The 14,470-nt window shown below is 50.2% G+C and overlaps 1 protein-coding gene and 3 pseudogenes across 1 annotated transcript; all 4 read left to right on the top strand.

Annotated features, from left to right (window-relative positions):
• Positions 1-1,852: 1,852 nt before the first annotated feature.
• On the top strand, positions 1,853-2,517 carry LOC136301035 (feather beta keratin-like; annotated as a pseudogene).
• A 3,484-nt stretch (positions 2,518-6,001) lies between these two features.
• LOC136300733 (feather beta keratin-like) lies at positions 6,002-6,337 on the top strand. The gene has a single exon (XM_066203321.1). It carries the CDS (start codon positions 6,002-6,004, stop codon positions 6,335-6,337), a length of 336 nt encoding a protein of 111 aa, XP_066059418.1.
• Positions 6,338-9,500: 3,163 nt separating this feature from the next.
• LOC136301043 (feather beta keratin-like) lies at positions 9,501-10,155 on the top strand (annotated as a pseudogene).
• A 3,163-nt stretch (positions 10,156-13,318) lies between these two features.
• LOC136301051 (feather beta keratin-like) lies at positions 13,319-13,973 on the top strand (annotated as a pseudogene).
• The last annotated feature ends 497 nt before the right edge of the window (positions 13,974-14,470 follow it).

Here is a 14,470-nt window from a genome sequence, read left to right on the forward strand (position 1 = left end):
TGTTGCACCCAAGAATGCTGAGGGAGCTGCTGATGTCCTGGGGAGGTCACTTCATAAAAGCTTGGAAAGGTCACAGTGCCTGAGAGGAAAGAGAGCTCCTCCCTTTTTTATCTTCAGTGGCATCAAGAAAGAGCATCTGGAAAACGAGAGGCAGTTCAGGGCTGAACTTGTTCCAGTGTCATTTGGCTTCTTGCATTTTGAAATTTACACAACAATATACTTTGTCCTTTACAGTGTACTCCTTGGCCTCATTCAGAAATCCAATAAACAACAAATGGGGCCCGATCCCTTTTTCCCAGGCTGGTCTGTGACATCAGTTCCTTTCTTCTGTGTTCAAGCCACAAGTTTTCATAACCTATAATTTGTAAGTCTTAATGAGTTGTTCCTGTGAGCAAAACCCAATAATTATTAACGGACAGACAGCGAGGTCCTCTTTCCTTCTTTGTCATGGAGCAGTTGTTCCTCTGAGGAATTGTGCAATTTCATGTTCTGCCCCCGAGGCCATCTCCATCTGACCTTGGTGGTGGGTTGAAGTTGCAAGGATTAGAGACTAAGGTGTTGTTGTTGATGGTGCGTGTCACACGTAGAAGATTCATAGGAGATTTGGGGTGTCATCACTGAGGTCATTCCATGGCACATTGACAGGTGTCCCATTTGCATTCTTTCCTCCTCTCTGAAAGAACTCCCAGCTCTCTCAGCTTCTCCTCATTTTAAGGATACTCCAGTCCCATCAGTGTCATGGTCTCCCTGCACTGCTCTCGGTCAACAATGTCCATGGCCTTGTTTCATTCCGGAGCTCCAACAGTGGTGTGCAACAGGAGGGTCAACTGCCTCACCCTGCTTGGTATTTCTTTTCCTAATCCTCTCCAGATAACTGCTGGAGCTTTTCACAGTCAAGGGTACATTGCCACCTCATGATCCATTTATGAAATTTCAGCCCAGAACATCAACCATATCCCAGGCTGCAGGGAAGTAGGTTTGGCCAGAAGGAATGGCTGGGGGTTAACTGAAGACACGACACAACACTCAAATTCCGGTAGGCTTTGTTTGCATCTTCTACAATCAAGACAAAGCCCATACCAATCCATTGGCCTCTTTTTCCCAATTGAAATGTGCTGCCACGGTCAAATGGGCACGGACCCAAATGAAGGACTGTCACGATCCGCTCACACAAGCGGGGTTTGTGATGGTTCGTTTTAGGGATCTCAGAGCGCAAAAGACACAGCGGGGGACAAACTCAGTTTATTCAATCACAAATGCACCTTTATTTAGTGCCAACAAATGTGATAGTGGGGAGAGAAAGAGAATTGTAAGAAAGACAGAGAAAGAGGGAATGGGGATTATAGCTACCAACATGGAGAGTCGAGTCCTCGAGGCTTTTGAAGATGCCTGTAGACGCGAGTGTCTCCAGTGGGGTGTACACGAAGTGAGCAGGGGGTCTCCAGAGTTTCTATAGGTCAATCAAGGTTGGGACCAAGGCGAGGGGCACAGAGCCAAGGCGGGAGCCTCCTGTGTTGAGTTTGGGTGCCCAGAAACATGCTGCAACGTACACCTGGTACGAGCAGGCCAGTTCAAACAAGCGGGCTTGACCAGTTCCATTGTTCTGGCACTCAGTTCCCATGGAGATGCATACCAGTCTTTCAAGATTTGGTAGGCGTTGGACCTCAACCAGGCCAGGGACTCCTTCCAAAGACTGGGGTCTCAGTCCTCAATCATTGGAGAGAGTTGTGAGGCATATCACATCCTTGGACAGACTCTGCCAAGGACACAGAACTGCAGAACATCCAGGAAGGAAAACACTGAAAACACAATGACTCACCAGGGTGAGCCAGCAAGACTTTCTGCCTGAAAAATGCCCCAAGGTAAGGGGCCAAGGTGGTCCCACCCCTCCACAACCAGCATAAAAGCCGGCCCAGAGCCTCTCTCCCTCACACACTTTCCTGACGCCTTCTCCTCCTGCTCCTGCTGACAACAAAGTGAGTCTCAATTCCCTGACCCTCCTATTCCTGCATCCCTGGCCCCTCTCTGCCAACATGCTCAGCCCCAGCCTCAGCCGACCTCACACCTCCCCAAACACCCACAGCAGCCTCCACATTCCCTCTCTCTTCTGCATCACCACCCCTCACATCCCCATGCCTTGTCCTACTCCACTCTCTTCCAGGGACCCTCCACACCACACCCATGGCCTGCAACAACATCTGCACTCCCTGCGGACCCACCCCGCTGGCCAACAGCTGCAACGAGCCCTGTGCCCTGCAATGCCAGGATTCCCGTGTCATCATCAACCCTTCCCCTGTGCTGGTCACCCTGCCAGGACCCATCATGACCTCCTTCCCCCAGAACACCGCCGTCGGATCCACCTCCTCGGCTGCTGTGGGCAGTGAACTCAGTGTGCAGGGACAGCCCATCTCTGGGGGATTTGGTGGCTTTGGCTACGGCCTTGGCTATGGCCGTGGATTTGGCTACGGCCTGGGAGGCCTGGGCTGCTACGGCAGAAGGGGCGGCTACATCTGCTAAGGGATCTCAGCACCACTCCTGACGCCACCAGCTTGGGATTCTGCAACAACTCCTGCAACAAAATATCCTCAGCTGATGGTCCCTCTACTTGCACCTTGCACTCGATTCCTTCCACTTCTTTCTCCTGCCTCTTCATTCCTTTGCCTCAATAAACTTCTCCTGCATCAAAGCCTGACACGCCTCCTGTTCTTTTTTAAATCAAATAGTCTCGCACCCTCATGAGTACATTCCATTGCTCAACAGGACATTGGGGTACGTAAAATGGACCGACAACATTTTCCCTCACAAATATGTCAAGACAACTAATAACAGAGTCTGGCATGGGAAGCAGAGGAGGGAACACCTTGCAGAATCTGTCACACACATCTCTGGTACACCAAAGCCTTGGACACATTAATGCTCTCTCAGGTACAGCTCTGGTAGAGCCTTTCCATGCCAGTGCACACTAGATAAACTGTCTTAGCAGCAGCAGATCTGTGACAGTTCTGGCTTCTTTTTCTCTCTACCAAGATCAGGATGAAGAATACACGGGAAATCCAGAGGTTGAGTTCGAACTTGGTTGGTTACTATATCTTCTCTATTTACAGACTCACTAGACATTAGCTCCTACTAGCAAGCTAGAGAAATGTAGTAAAATGGCTTACCTCTCTAACTCTACAAGGTCTTTTCAAGGACAATCTCTGTAATTATGAAATGCAACCTAAATTATTTTCCCTTTATACCCAATAACTAACTATCTGAAGTCTGCAAAACGGGCTCCATCAACCAACTACTGAAAACCACCTAAACCCATGAAGAAGAACGGAGAAGTAGTTGAACGACTTAGACAACACCCAAAATCCTCCATCTTGACCCACATGCATTACTGTAGACTAAAATCCCAAAATCCAACTTTCCAGAATTTCAACTCAGGCCATTCAAGCCAACTGAGGAACTGCATCAACCACTTGGGCAGGAAATCTGGAGTGCATGTGCTTCCACTGCCCTGCTCAAACAGAGTCATCAAGGGCAGGATTTCCAGCACCATGGACAGTTCAGTCTTCCATCTCTCAGGACAAACACTCCAACATTTCTTCCACACTCGGGCCATCCTCACAATGAAACACTCTATTATTCTTTCCCCAGGAAATCCCATTTGTTTTCACTCGTGCCCTTGCTCTCTCGCCCTGCATGTGAGGACTGATATGAACAGCCAGGCTCCTGCACTTCACTCCCTGCCATCAGGGATTTGCACACACTGATCACACCCCCCATCCATCCTTGTCCACTGTCAGTCCCAGCTGTCTCAGCCTATCCTCTAGGAATGGCTCTCCCAACTCTTGGGTGTCTTGCTGTCCTGAACCCGTCTGGATTCACTAAATCTACTTCATTTTCTCACTGGAGAGCCCAGAACTGCCCACAACACCTCACGTGGGACCTCACCAGTGATGAGCAGATGGCAAAAGCCACTTCTCCCTCCTCAGTCATAACGCTTTTCCCAATCCCAACCTGGATACTTCGGGTCCCGTTTCCCACACAGGGACACATCCTGCTCCATTTCTTCTCAACCACAACCGCAAAACAAACAGCTTTTGCAGAGACAAAAACAATTGTTCCAACTGGTACCCAGACGTTCCTTCCTACCCAGGATGACTCTGCCCAACAAACAACACCTGGCAGAACTCCATTCTGCCCTTTACAGAACCCCGGCAGATGTCCAGCACCTGTCAGGTTTTCTATGTTGGACAAAAGGATCCAGAACTGGGGACATGCTGCCGTCAGGACTTCGGGACACTGACCACAAGCCTCCAGGTCTGTCCCTTCAGACCTTTCTCAGGTGTCCAAGCTGGGCACATACACAATCTGGACTTGCCTGGGTTGTTTTGGAGGATCATGCAATGCCCACCAACAATCCTGGGTGGCCTCCAAATCCTCTTTCTCACAGTCACAAGTGGCCTCCGGTTTTGGCACACAGCCCGTGTAAAAATCCAAAATGCCCCAGATATCAAAACTTCCAAAGTCACAGGAGCACCAAGACACCCACAGAGCACACTCAACAGGAAAGGTCAGGTCTTGTTTCAAGCTTGGGCAGGTGGGATCTGTATGGGGAGGGATGAAACGTGAGGGCAGCGGCAACACCGCCAGCACATCTGCAAATCCCGGAGCAGCCTGGCAGGGCTGGGAGGGAATGAGGCCCCTCTTCAAAACACATCCACGAACCAGAGCACATAAATGTCAGGCAATGACCTCACTGATGACATTGCACTGCTCCAATGGTTTGGTTGTGTATTCTGCCCTCCCTGATATGAACCTTCCATGCAAATCCTCCCAAATACCCACTCACGCTTAAAAGCAGCTGCCAGACTGAGAAGGGAAGAAAGTCAAGAGCAGGACATGGAATCAGAGGATTCTACAAAGAAATGCTCAAATCAAGACAGAGAAGGGAGAAGGAGCTGGCTGAGCATCAGTTAGTAAATATTGGGTTTTACTCACAGGAACAAAATATAAAGATGTACAAATTATACCTCGTGCCTTGAATGTGGAATAAGTGAAGTCGTATCAGAGAACGACCTGGGGGAAAAAGGGATCAGGCCAGTTGTGTTGTTTGTTTTTTTGATTTCTGAATGAGGTCAAGAAGTACACTTTAACTGGCTGAGTACATTGTCATGTAAAGTAGAGAAATCCAAATGGACCCTAAAAATGGAACAAGTTCAGCCTGACCAGCCTCGCGTTTTCCAGATGCTGTCACTTCACCCCACTGAAGACACAAAGGGGATGACCTCCCTTTCATCCATCAGAACCTGCTCCTAGGCAATAGGACCTTTCCCAACTCTTGCAGAGTGACCTCCCCAGGACATCAGCAGCTCCCTCAGCATTCCTGAGTGCAACACAAGGACTGATGGACATTCAGTGGCACAGAACAGAGTCCCAGTCATCAGAAGGAAGCCACAAACCACAGCACACGAGTGCCGCAAAACGACATCACTGATGACATTGCAAATCTCCCGGGCTCTGTTTGTTTATTCAGCCCTCCCTGACACACAGTGAACAATCAAATCCCAACTCTCCCTTTAAAGCTGTCTCCAAGGTCAGACGGACACGTCCCCAAGGGAAGGACACGGAACTGCATAAAGAAAAACATTCCCCACCTCAGGACTCACCAGGCAAGAGCTGCAGCATGTAAAATGCCCCAGGGTCATGGGACAAGGCTATCCCGCCCCTCCAGGAGCAGCATAAAAGCCGGCCCAGAGCCTCTCTCCCTCACACACTTTTCTGACGCCTTCTCCTCCTGCTCCTGCTGACAACAAGGTGAGTCTCAAACCCCTGACCCTCCTACTCCTGCACCCCTGGCCCTTCCCTTCATGCACGCTCAGCCCCAGCCTCAGTAGCCCTCACTCCCTCCCACAGTCCCACAACAGCCTGTACGCTCCATCAGTCCCCGCATCCCCATGACTGTGCCCTGCTTCTCTCCCTCTCTCTTCCAGGAACCCTCCACACCACACCCATGGCCTGCAACAACATCTGCACTCCCTGCGGACCCACCCCGCTGGCCAACAGCTGCAACGAGCCCTGTGCCCTGCAATGCCAGGCTTCCCGTGTTGTCATTGACCCTGCCCCTGTGCTGGTCACCCTGCCAGGACCCATCATGACCTCCTTCCCCCAGAACACCGTCGTCGGATCCACCTCCTCGGCTGCTGTGGGCAGTGAACTCAGTGTGCAGGGACAGCCCATCTCTGGGGGATTTGGTGGCTTTGGCTACGGCCTTGGCTATGGCCGTGGATTTGGCTACGGCCTGGGAGGCCTGGGCTGCTACGGCAGAAGGGGCGGCTCCATCTGCTGAGGGATCTCAGCACCACTCCTGACGCCACCAGCTTGGGATTCTGCAACAACTCCTGCAACAAAATATCCTCAGCTGATGGTCCCTCTACTTGCACCTTGCACTCGATTCCTTCCACTTCTTTCTCCTGCCTCTTCATTCCTTTGCCTCAATAAACTTCTCCTGCATCAAAGCCTGACACGCCTCCTGTTCTTTTTTAAATCAAATAGTCTCCCACCCTCATGAGTACATTCCATTGCTCAACAGGACATTGGGGTACGTAAAATGGACCGACAACATTTTCCCTCACAAATATGTCAAGACAACTAATAACAGAGTCTGGCATGGGAAGCAGAGGAGGGAACACCTTGCAGAATCTGTCACACACATCTCTGGTACACCAAAGCCTTGGACACGTTAATGCTCTCTCAGGTACAGCTCTGGTAAAGCCTTTCCATGCCAGTGCACACTAGATAAACTGTCTTAGCAGCAGCAGATCTGTGACAGTTCTGGCTTCTTTTTCTCTCTACCAAGATCAGGATGAAGAATACATGGGAAATCCAGAGGTTGAGTTCGAACTTTGTTGGTTACTAAATCTTCTCTATTTACAGACTCACTAGACATTAGCGCCTACTAGCAAGCTAGAGAAATGTAGTAAAATGGCTTACCTCTCTAACTCTACAAGGTCTTTTCAAGGACAATCTCTGTAATTATGAAATGCTACCTAAATTATTTTCACTTTAAACCCAATAACTAACTACCTGAAGTCTGCAAAACGGGCTCCATCAACCAACTACTGAATACCACCTAAACCCATGAAGAAGAACAGAAAAGTAGTTGAAGGACTTAGACAACACCCAAAATCCTCCATCTTGACCCACATGCATTACTGTAGACTAAAATCCCAAAATCCAACTTTCCAGAATTTCAACTCAGGCCATTCAAGCCAACTGAGGAACTGCATCAACCACTTGGGCAGGAAATCTGGAGTGCATGTGCTTCCACTGCCCTGCTCAAACAGAGTCATCAAGGGCAGGATTTCCAGCACCATGGACAGTTCAGTCTTCCATCTCTCAGGACAAACACTCCAGCATTTCTTCCACACTCGGGCCATCCTCACAATTAAACACTCTATTATTCTTTGCCTAGGGAATTCTATTTGTTTTCACTTCTGCCCTTGCTCTCTTGCCCTGCACGGGAGCACTGCTATGAACAGCCAGGCTCCTTCACTTCACTCCCTGCCATCAGGGATTTGCACACACTGATCACACCTCCCATCCATCCTTGTCCACTGTCAGTCCCAGCTGTCTCAGCCTATCCTCTAGGAATGGTTCTCCCAACTCTTGGGTGTCTTGCTGTCCTGAACCCGTCTGGATTCACTAAATCTGCTTCATTTTCTCACTGTAGAGGCCAGAACTGCCCACAACACCTCATGTGGGACCTCACCAGTGATGAGCAGATGGCAAAAGCCACTTCTCCCTCCTCAGTCATAACGCTTTTCCCAATCCTAACCTGGATACTTCGGGTCCCGTTTCCCACACAGGGACACATCCTGCTCCATTTCTTCTAAACCACAACCACAGAACAAACAGCTTTTGCAGAGACAAAAACAATTGTTCCAACTGGTACCCAGACGTTCCTTCCTACCCAGGATGACTCTGCCCAACAAACAACACCTGGCAGAACTCCATTCTGCCCTTTACAGAACCCCGGCAGATGTCCAGCACCTGTCAGGTTTTCTATGTTGGCCAAAAGGATCCAGAACTGGGGACATGCTGCCATCTGAACATTGGGACATGGACCACAAGCCTCCAGGTCTGTCCCTTCAGACCTTTCTCAGGTGTCCAAGCTGGGCACATACACAATCTGGACTTGCCTGGGTTGTTTTGGAGGATCATGCAATGCCCACCAACAATCCTGGGTGGCCTCCAAATCCTCTTTCTCACAGTCACAAGTGGCCTCCGGTTTTGGCACACAGCCCGTGTAAAAATCCAAAATGCCCCAGATATCAAAACTTTCAAAGTCACAGGAGCACCAAGACACCCACAGAGCACACTCAACAGGAAAGGTCAGGTCTTGTTTCAAGCTTGGGCAGGTGGGATCTGTATGGGGAGGGATGAAATGTGAGGGCAGCGGCAACACTGCCAGCACATCTGCAAATCCCGGAGCAGCCTGGCAGGGCTGGGAGGGAATGAGGCCCCTCTTCAAAACACATCCACAAACCACAGCACATAAATGTCAGGCAATGACCTCACTGATGACATTGCACTGCTCCAATGGTTTGGTTGTGTATTCTGCCCTCCCTGATATGAACCTTCCATGCCAATCCTCCCAAATACCCACTCACGCTTAAAAGCAGCTGCCAAACTGAGAAGGGAAGAAAGTCAAGAGCAGGACATGGAATCAGAGGATTCTACAAAGAAATGCTCAAATCAAGACAGAGAAGGGAGAAGGAGCTGGCTGAGCATCAGTTAGTAAATATTGGATTTTACTCACAGGAACAAAATATAAAGATGTACAAATTATACCTCGTGCCTTGAATGTGGAATAAGTGAAGTCGTATCAGAGAACGACCTGGGGGAAAAAGGGATCAGGCCAGTTGTGTTGTTTGTTTTTTTGATTTCTGAATGAGGTCAAGAAGTACACTTTAACTGGCTGAGTACATTGTCATGTAAAGTAGAGAAATCCAAATGGACCATAAAAATGGAACAAGTTCAGCCTGACCAGCCTCGCGTTTTCCAGATGCTGTCACTTCACCCCGCTGAAGACACAAGGGGATGAGCTCCCTTTCATCCATCAGAACCTGCTCCTAGGCAATAGGACCTTTCCCAACTCTTGCAGAGTGACCTCCCCAGGACATCAGCAGCTCCCTCAGCATTCCTGAGTGCAACACAAGGACTGATGGACATTCAGCGGCACAGAACAGAGTCCCAGTCATCAGAAGGAAGCCACAAACCACAGCACACGAGTGCCACAAAATGACATCACTGATGACATTGCAAATCTCCCGGGCTCTGTTTGTTTATTCGGCCCTCCCTGACACACAGTGAACAATCAAATCCCAACTCTCCCTTTAAAGCTGTCTCCAAGGTCAGACGGACACGTCCCCAAGGGAAGGACAGGGAACTGCATAAAGAAAAACATTCCCCACCTCAGGACTCACCAGGCAAGAGCTGCAGCATGTAAAATGCCCCAAGGCCATGGGACAAGGCTGTCCCACCCCTCCAGGAGCAGCATAAAAGCCGGCCCAGAGCCTCTCTCCCTCACACACTTTCCTGACGCCTTCTCCTCCTGCTCCTGCGGACAACAAGGTGAGTCTCAAACCCCTGACCCTCCTACTCCTGTACCCTGGCCCTTCCCTTCATGCACGCTCAGCCCCAGCCTCAGCAGCTCTCACTCCATCCCACAGTCCCACAACAGCCTGTACGCTCCATCAGTCCCCGCATCCCCATGACCATGCCCTGCTTCTCTCCCTCTCTCTTCCAGGGACCCTCCACACCACACCCATGGCCTGCAACAACATCTGCAGTCCCTGCGGACCCACCCCACTGGCCAACAGCTGCAACGAGCCCTGTGCCCTGCAATGCCAGGATTCCCGCGTCATCATCGACCCTTCCCCTGTGCTGGTCACCCTGCCAGGACCCATCATGACCTCCTTCCCCCAGAACACCGCCGTCGGATCCACCTCCTCGGCTGCTGTGGGCAGTGAACTCAGTGTGCAGGGACAGCCCATCTCTGGGGGATTTGGTGGCTTTGGCTACGGCCTTGGCTATGGCCGTGGATTTGGCTACGGCCTGGGAGGCCTGGGCTGCTACGGCAGAAGGGGCGGCTCCATCTGCTGAGGGATCTCAGCACCACTCCTGACGCCACCAGCTTGGGATTCTGCAACAACTCCTGCAACAAAATATCCTCAGCTGATGGTCCCTCTACTTGCACCTTGCACTCGATTCCTTCCACTTCTTTCTCCTGCCTCTTCATTCCTTTGCCTCAATAAACTTCTCCTGCATCAAAGCCTGACACGCCTCCTGTTCTTTTTTAAATCAAATAGTCTCCCACCCTCATGAGTACATTCCATTGCTCAACAGGACATTGGGGTACGTAAAATGGACCGACAACATTTTCCCTCACAAATATGTCAAGACAACTAATAACAGAGTCTGGCATGGGAAGCAGAGGAGGGAACACCTTGCAGAATCTGTCACACACATCTCTGGTACACCAAAGCCTTGGACACGTTAATGCTCTCTCAGGTACAGCTCTGGTAAAGCCTTTCCATGCCAGTGCACACTAGATAAACTGTCTTAGCAGCAGCAGATCTGTGACAGTTCTGGCTTCTTTTTCTCTCTACCAAGATCAGGATGAAGAATACATGGGAAATCCAGAGGTTGAGTTCGAACTTTGTTGGTTACTAAATCTTCTCTATTTACAGACTCACTAGACATTAGCGCCTACTAGCAAGCTAGAGAAATGTAGTAAAATGGCTTACCTCTCTAACTCTACAAGGTCTTTTCAAGGACAATCTCTGTAATTATGAAATGCTACCTAAATTATTTTCACTTTAAACCCAATAACTAACTACCTGAAGTCTGCAAAACGGGCTCCATCAACCAACTACTGAATACCACCTAAACCCATGAAGAAGAACAGAAAAGTAGTTGAAGGACTTAGACAACACCCAAAATCCTCCATCTTGACCCACATGCATTACTGTAGACTAAAATCCCAAAATCCAACTTTCCAGAATTTCAACTCAGGCCATTCAAGCCAACTGAGGAACTGCATCAACCACTTGGGCAGGAAATCTGGAGTGCATGTGCTTCCACTGCCCTGCTCAAACAGAGTCATCAAGGGCAGGATTTCCAGCACCATGGACAGTTCAGTCTTCCATCTCTCAGGACAAACACTCCAGCATTTCTTCCACACTCGGGCCATCCTCACAATTAAACACTCTATTATTCTTTGCCTAGGGAATTCTATTTGTTTTCACTTCTGCCCTTGCTCTCTTGCCCTGCACGGGAGCACTGCTATGAACAGCCAGGCTCCTTCACTTCACTCCCTGCCATCAGGGATTTGCACACACTGATCACACCTCCCATCCATCCTTGTCCACTGTCAGTCCCAGCTGTCTCAGCCTATCCTCTAGGAATGGTTCTCCCAACTCTTGGGTGTCTTGCTGTCCTGAACCCGTCTGGATTCACTAAATCTGCTTCATTTTCTCACTGTAGAGGCCAGAACTGCCCACAACACCTCATGTGGGACCTCACCAGTGATGAGCAGATGGCAAAAGCCACTTCTCCCTCCTCAGTCATAACGCTTTTCCCAATCCTAACCTGGATACTTCGGGTCCCGTTTCCCACACAGGGACACATCCTGCTCCATTTCTTCTAAACCACAACCACAGAACAAACAGCTTTTGCAGAGACAAAAACAATTGTTCCAACTGGTACCCAGACGTTCCTTCCTACCCAGGATGACTCTGCCCAACAAACAACACCTGGCAGAACTCCATTCTGCCCTTTACAGAACCCCGGCAGATGTCCAGCACCTGTCAGGTTTTCTATGTTGGCCAAAAGGATCCAGAACTGGGGACATGCTGCCATCTGAACATTGGGACATGGACCACAAGCCTCCAGGTCTGTCCCTTCAGACCTTTCTCAGGTGTCCAAGCTGGGCACATACACAATCTGGACTTGCCTGGGTTGTTTTGGAGGATCATGCAATGCCCACCAACAATCCTGGGTGGCCTCCAAATCCTCTTTCTCACAGTCACAAGTGGCCTCCGGTTTTGGCACACAGCCCGTGTAAAAATCCAAAATGCCCCAGATATCAAAACTTTCAAAGTCACAGGAGCACCAAGACACCCACAGAGCACACTCAACAGGAAAGGTCAGGTCTTGTTTCAAGCTTGGGCAGGTGGGATCTGTATGGGGAGGGATGAAATGTGAGGGCAGCGGCAACACTGCCAGCACATCTGCAAATCCCGGAGCAGCCTGGCAGGGCTGGGAGGGAATGAGGCCCCTCTTCAAAACACATCCACAAACCACAGCACATAAATGTCAGGCAATGACCTCACTGATGACATTGCACTGCTCCAATGGTTTGGTTGTGTATTCTGCCCTCCCTGATATGAACCTTCCATGCCAATCCTCCCAAATACCCACTCACGCTTAAAAGCAGCTGCCAAACTGAGAAGGGAAGAAAGTCAAGAGCAGGACATGGAATCAGAGGATTCTACAAAGAAATGCTCAAATCAAGACAGAGAAGGGAGAAGGAGCTGGCTGAGCATCAGTTAGTAAATATTGGATTTTACTCACAGGAACAAAATATAAAGATGTACAAATTATACCTCGTGCCTTGAATGTGGAATAAGTGAAGTCGTATCAGAGAACGACCTGGGGGAAAAAGGGATCAGGCCAGTTGTGTTGTTTGTTTTTTTGATTTCTGAATGAGGTCAAGAAGTACACTTTAACTGGCTGAGTACATTGTCATGTAAAGTAGAGAAATCCAAATGGACCATAAAAATGGAACAAGTTCAGCCTGACCAGCCTCGCGTTTTCCAGATGCTGTCACTTCACCCCGCTGAAGACACAAGGGGATGAGCTCCCTTTCATCCATCAGAACCTGCTCCTAGGCAATAGGACCTTTCCCAACTCTTGCAGAGTGACCTCCCCAGGACATCAGCAGCTCCCTCAGCATTCCTGAGTGCAACACAAGGACTGATGGACATTCAGCGGCACAGAACAGAGTCCCAGTCATCAGAAGGAAGCCACAAACCACAGCACACGAGTGCCACAAAATGACATCACTGATGACATTGCAAATCTCCCGGGCTCTGTTTGTTTATTCGGCCCTCCCTGACACACAGTGAACAATCAAATCCCAACTCTCCCTTTAAAGCTGTCTCCAAGGTCAGACGGACACGTCCCCAAGGGAAGGACAGGGAACTGCATAAAGAAAAACATTCCCCACCTCAGGACTCACCAGGCAAGAGCTGCAGCATGTAAAATGCCCCAAGGCCATGGGACAAGGCTGTCCCACCCCTCCAGGAGCAGCATAAAAGCCGGCCCAGAGCCTCTCTCCCTCACACACTTTCCTGACGCCTTCTCCTCCTGCTCCTGCGGACAACAAGGTGAGTCTCAAACCCCTGACCCTCCTACTCCTGTACCCTGGCCCTTCCCTTCATGCACGCTCAGCCCCAGCCTCAGCAGCTCTCACTCCATCCCACAGTCCCACAACAGCCTGTACGCTCCATCAGTCCCCGCATCCCCATGACCATGCCCTGCTTCTCTCCCTCTCTCTTCCAGGGACCCTCCACACCACACCCATGGCCTGCAACAACATCTGCAGTCCCTGCGGACCCACCCCACTGGCCAACAGCTGCAACGAGCCCTGTGCCCTGCAATGCCAGGATTCCCGCGTCATCATCGACCCTTCCCCTGTGCTGGTCACCCTGCCAGGACCCATCATGACCTCCTTCCCCCAGAACACCGCCGTCGGATCCACCTCCTCGGCTGCTGTGGGCAGTGAACTCAGTGTGCAGGGACAGCCCATCTCTGGGGGATTTGGTGGCTTTGGCTACGGCCTTGGCTATGGCCGTGGATTTGGCTACGGCCTGGGAGGCCTGGGCTGCTACGGCAGAAGGGGCGGCTACATCTGCTAAGGGATCTCAGCACCACTCCTGACGCCACCAGCTTGGGATTCTGCAACAACTCCTGCAAGAAAATATCCTCAGCTGATGGTCCCTCTACTTGCACCTTGCACTCGATTCCTTCCACTTCTTTCTCCTGCCTCTTCATTCCTTTGCCTCAATAAACTTTTCATGCATCAAAGCCTGACACGCCTCCTGTTCTTTTTTAAATCAAATAGTCTCGCACCCTCATGAGTACATTCCATTGCTCAACAGGACATTGGGGTACGTAAAATGGACCGACAACATTTTCCCTCACAAATATGTCAAGACAACTAATAACAGAGTCTGGCATGGGAAGCAGAGGAGGGAACACCTTGCAGAGTCTGTCACACACATCTCTGGTACACCAAAGCCTTGGACACGTTAATGCTCTCTCAGGTACAGCTCTGGTAAAGCCTTTCCATGCCAGTGCACACTAGATAAACTGTCTTAGCAGCAGCAGATCTGTGACAGTTCTGGCTTCTTTT

Source organism: Chamaea fasciata, unplaced genomic scaffold (assembly GCF_029207755.1).
Source record: "Chamaea fasciata isolate MVZ Bird 193981 ecotype frontalis unplaced genomic scaffold, bChaFas1.0.hap1 SCAF_1, whole genome shotgun sequence".
In the NCBI taxonomy this organism is placed as follows: Eukaryota; Metazoa; Chordata; class Aves; order Passeriformes; family Sylviidae; genus Chamaea; species Chamaea fasciata.

Coding starts and splice junctions, on each gene's coding strand:
- LOC136300733 (XM_066203321.1), top strand. CDS start 6,002: ATGGCCTGCAACAACATCTGCACTCCCTGCGGACCCACCCCGCTGGCC.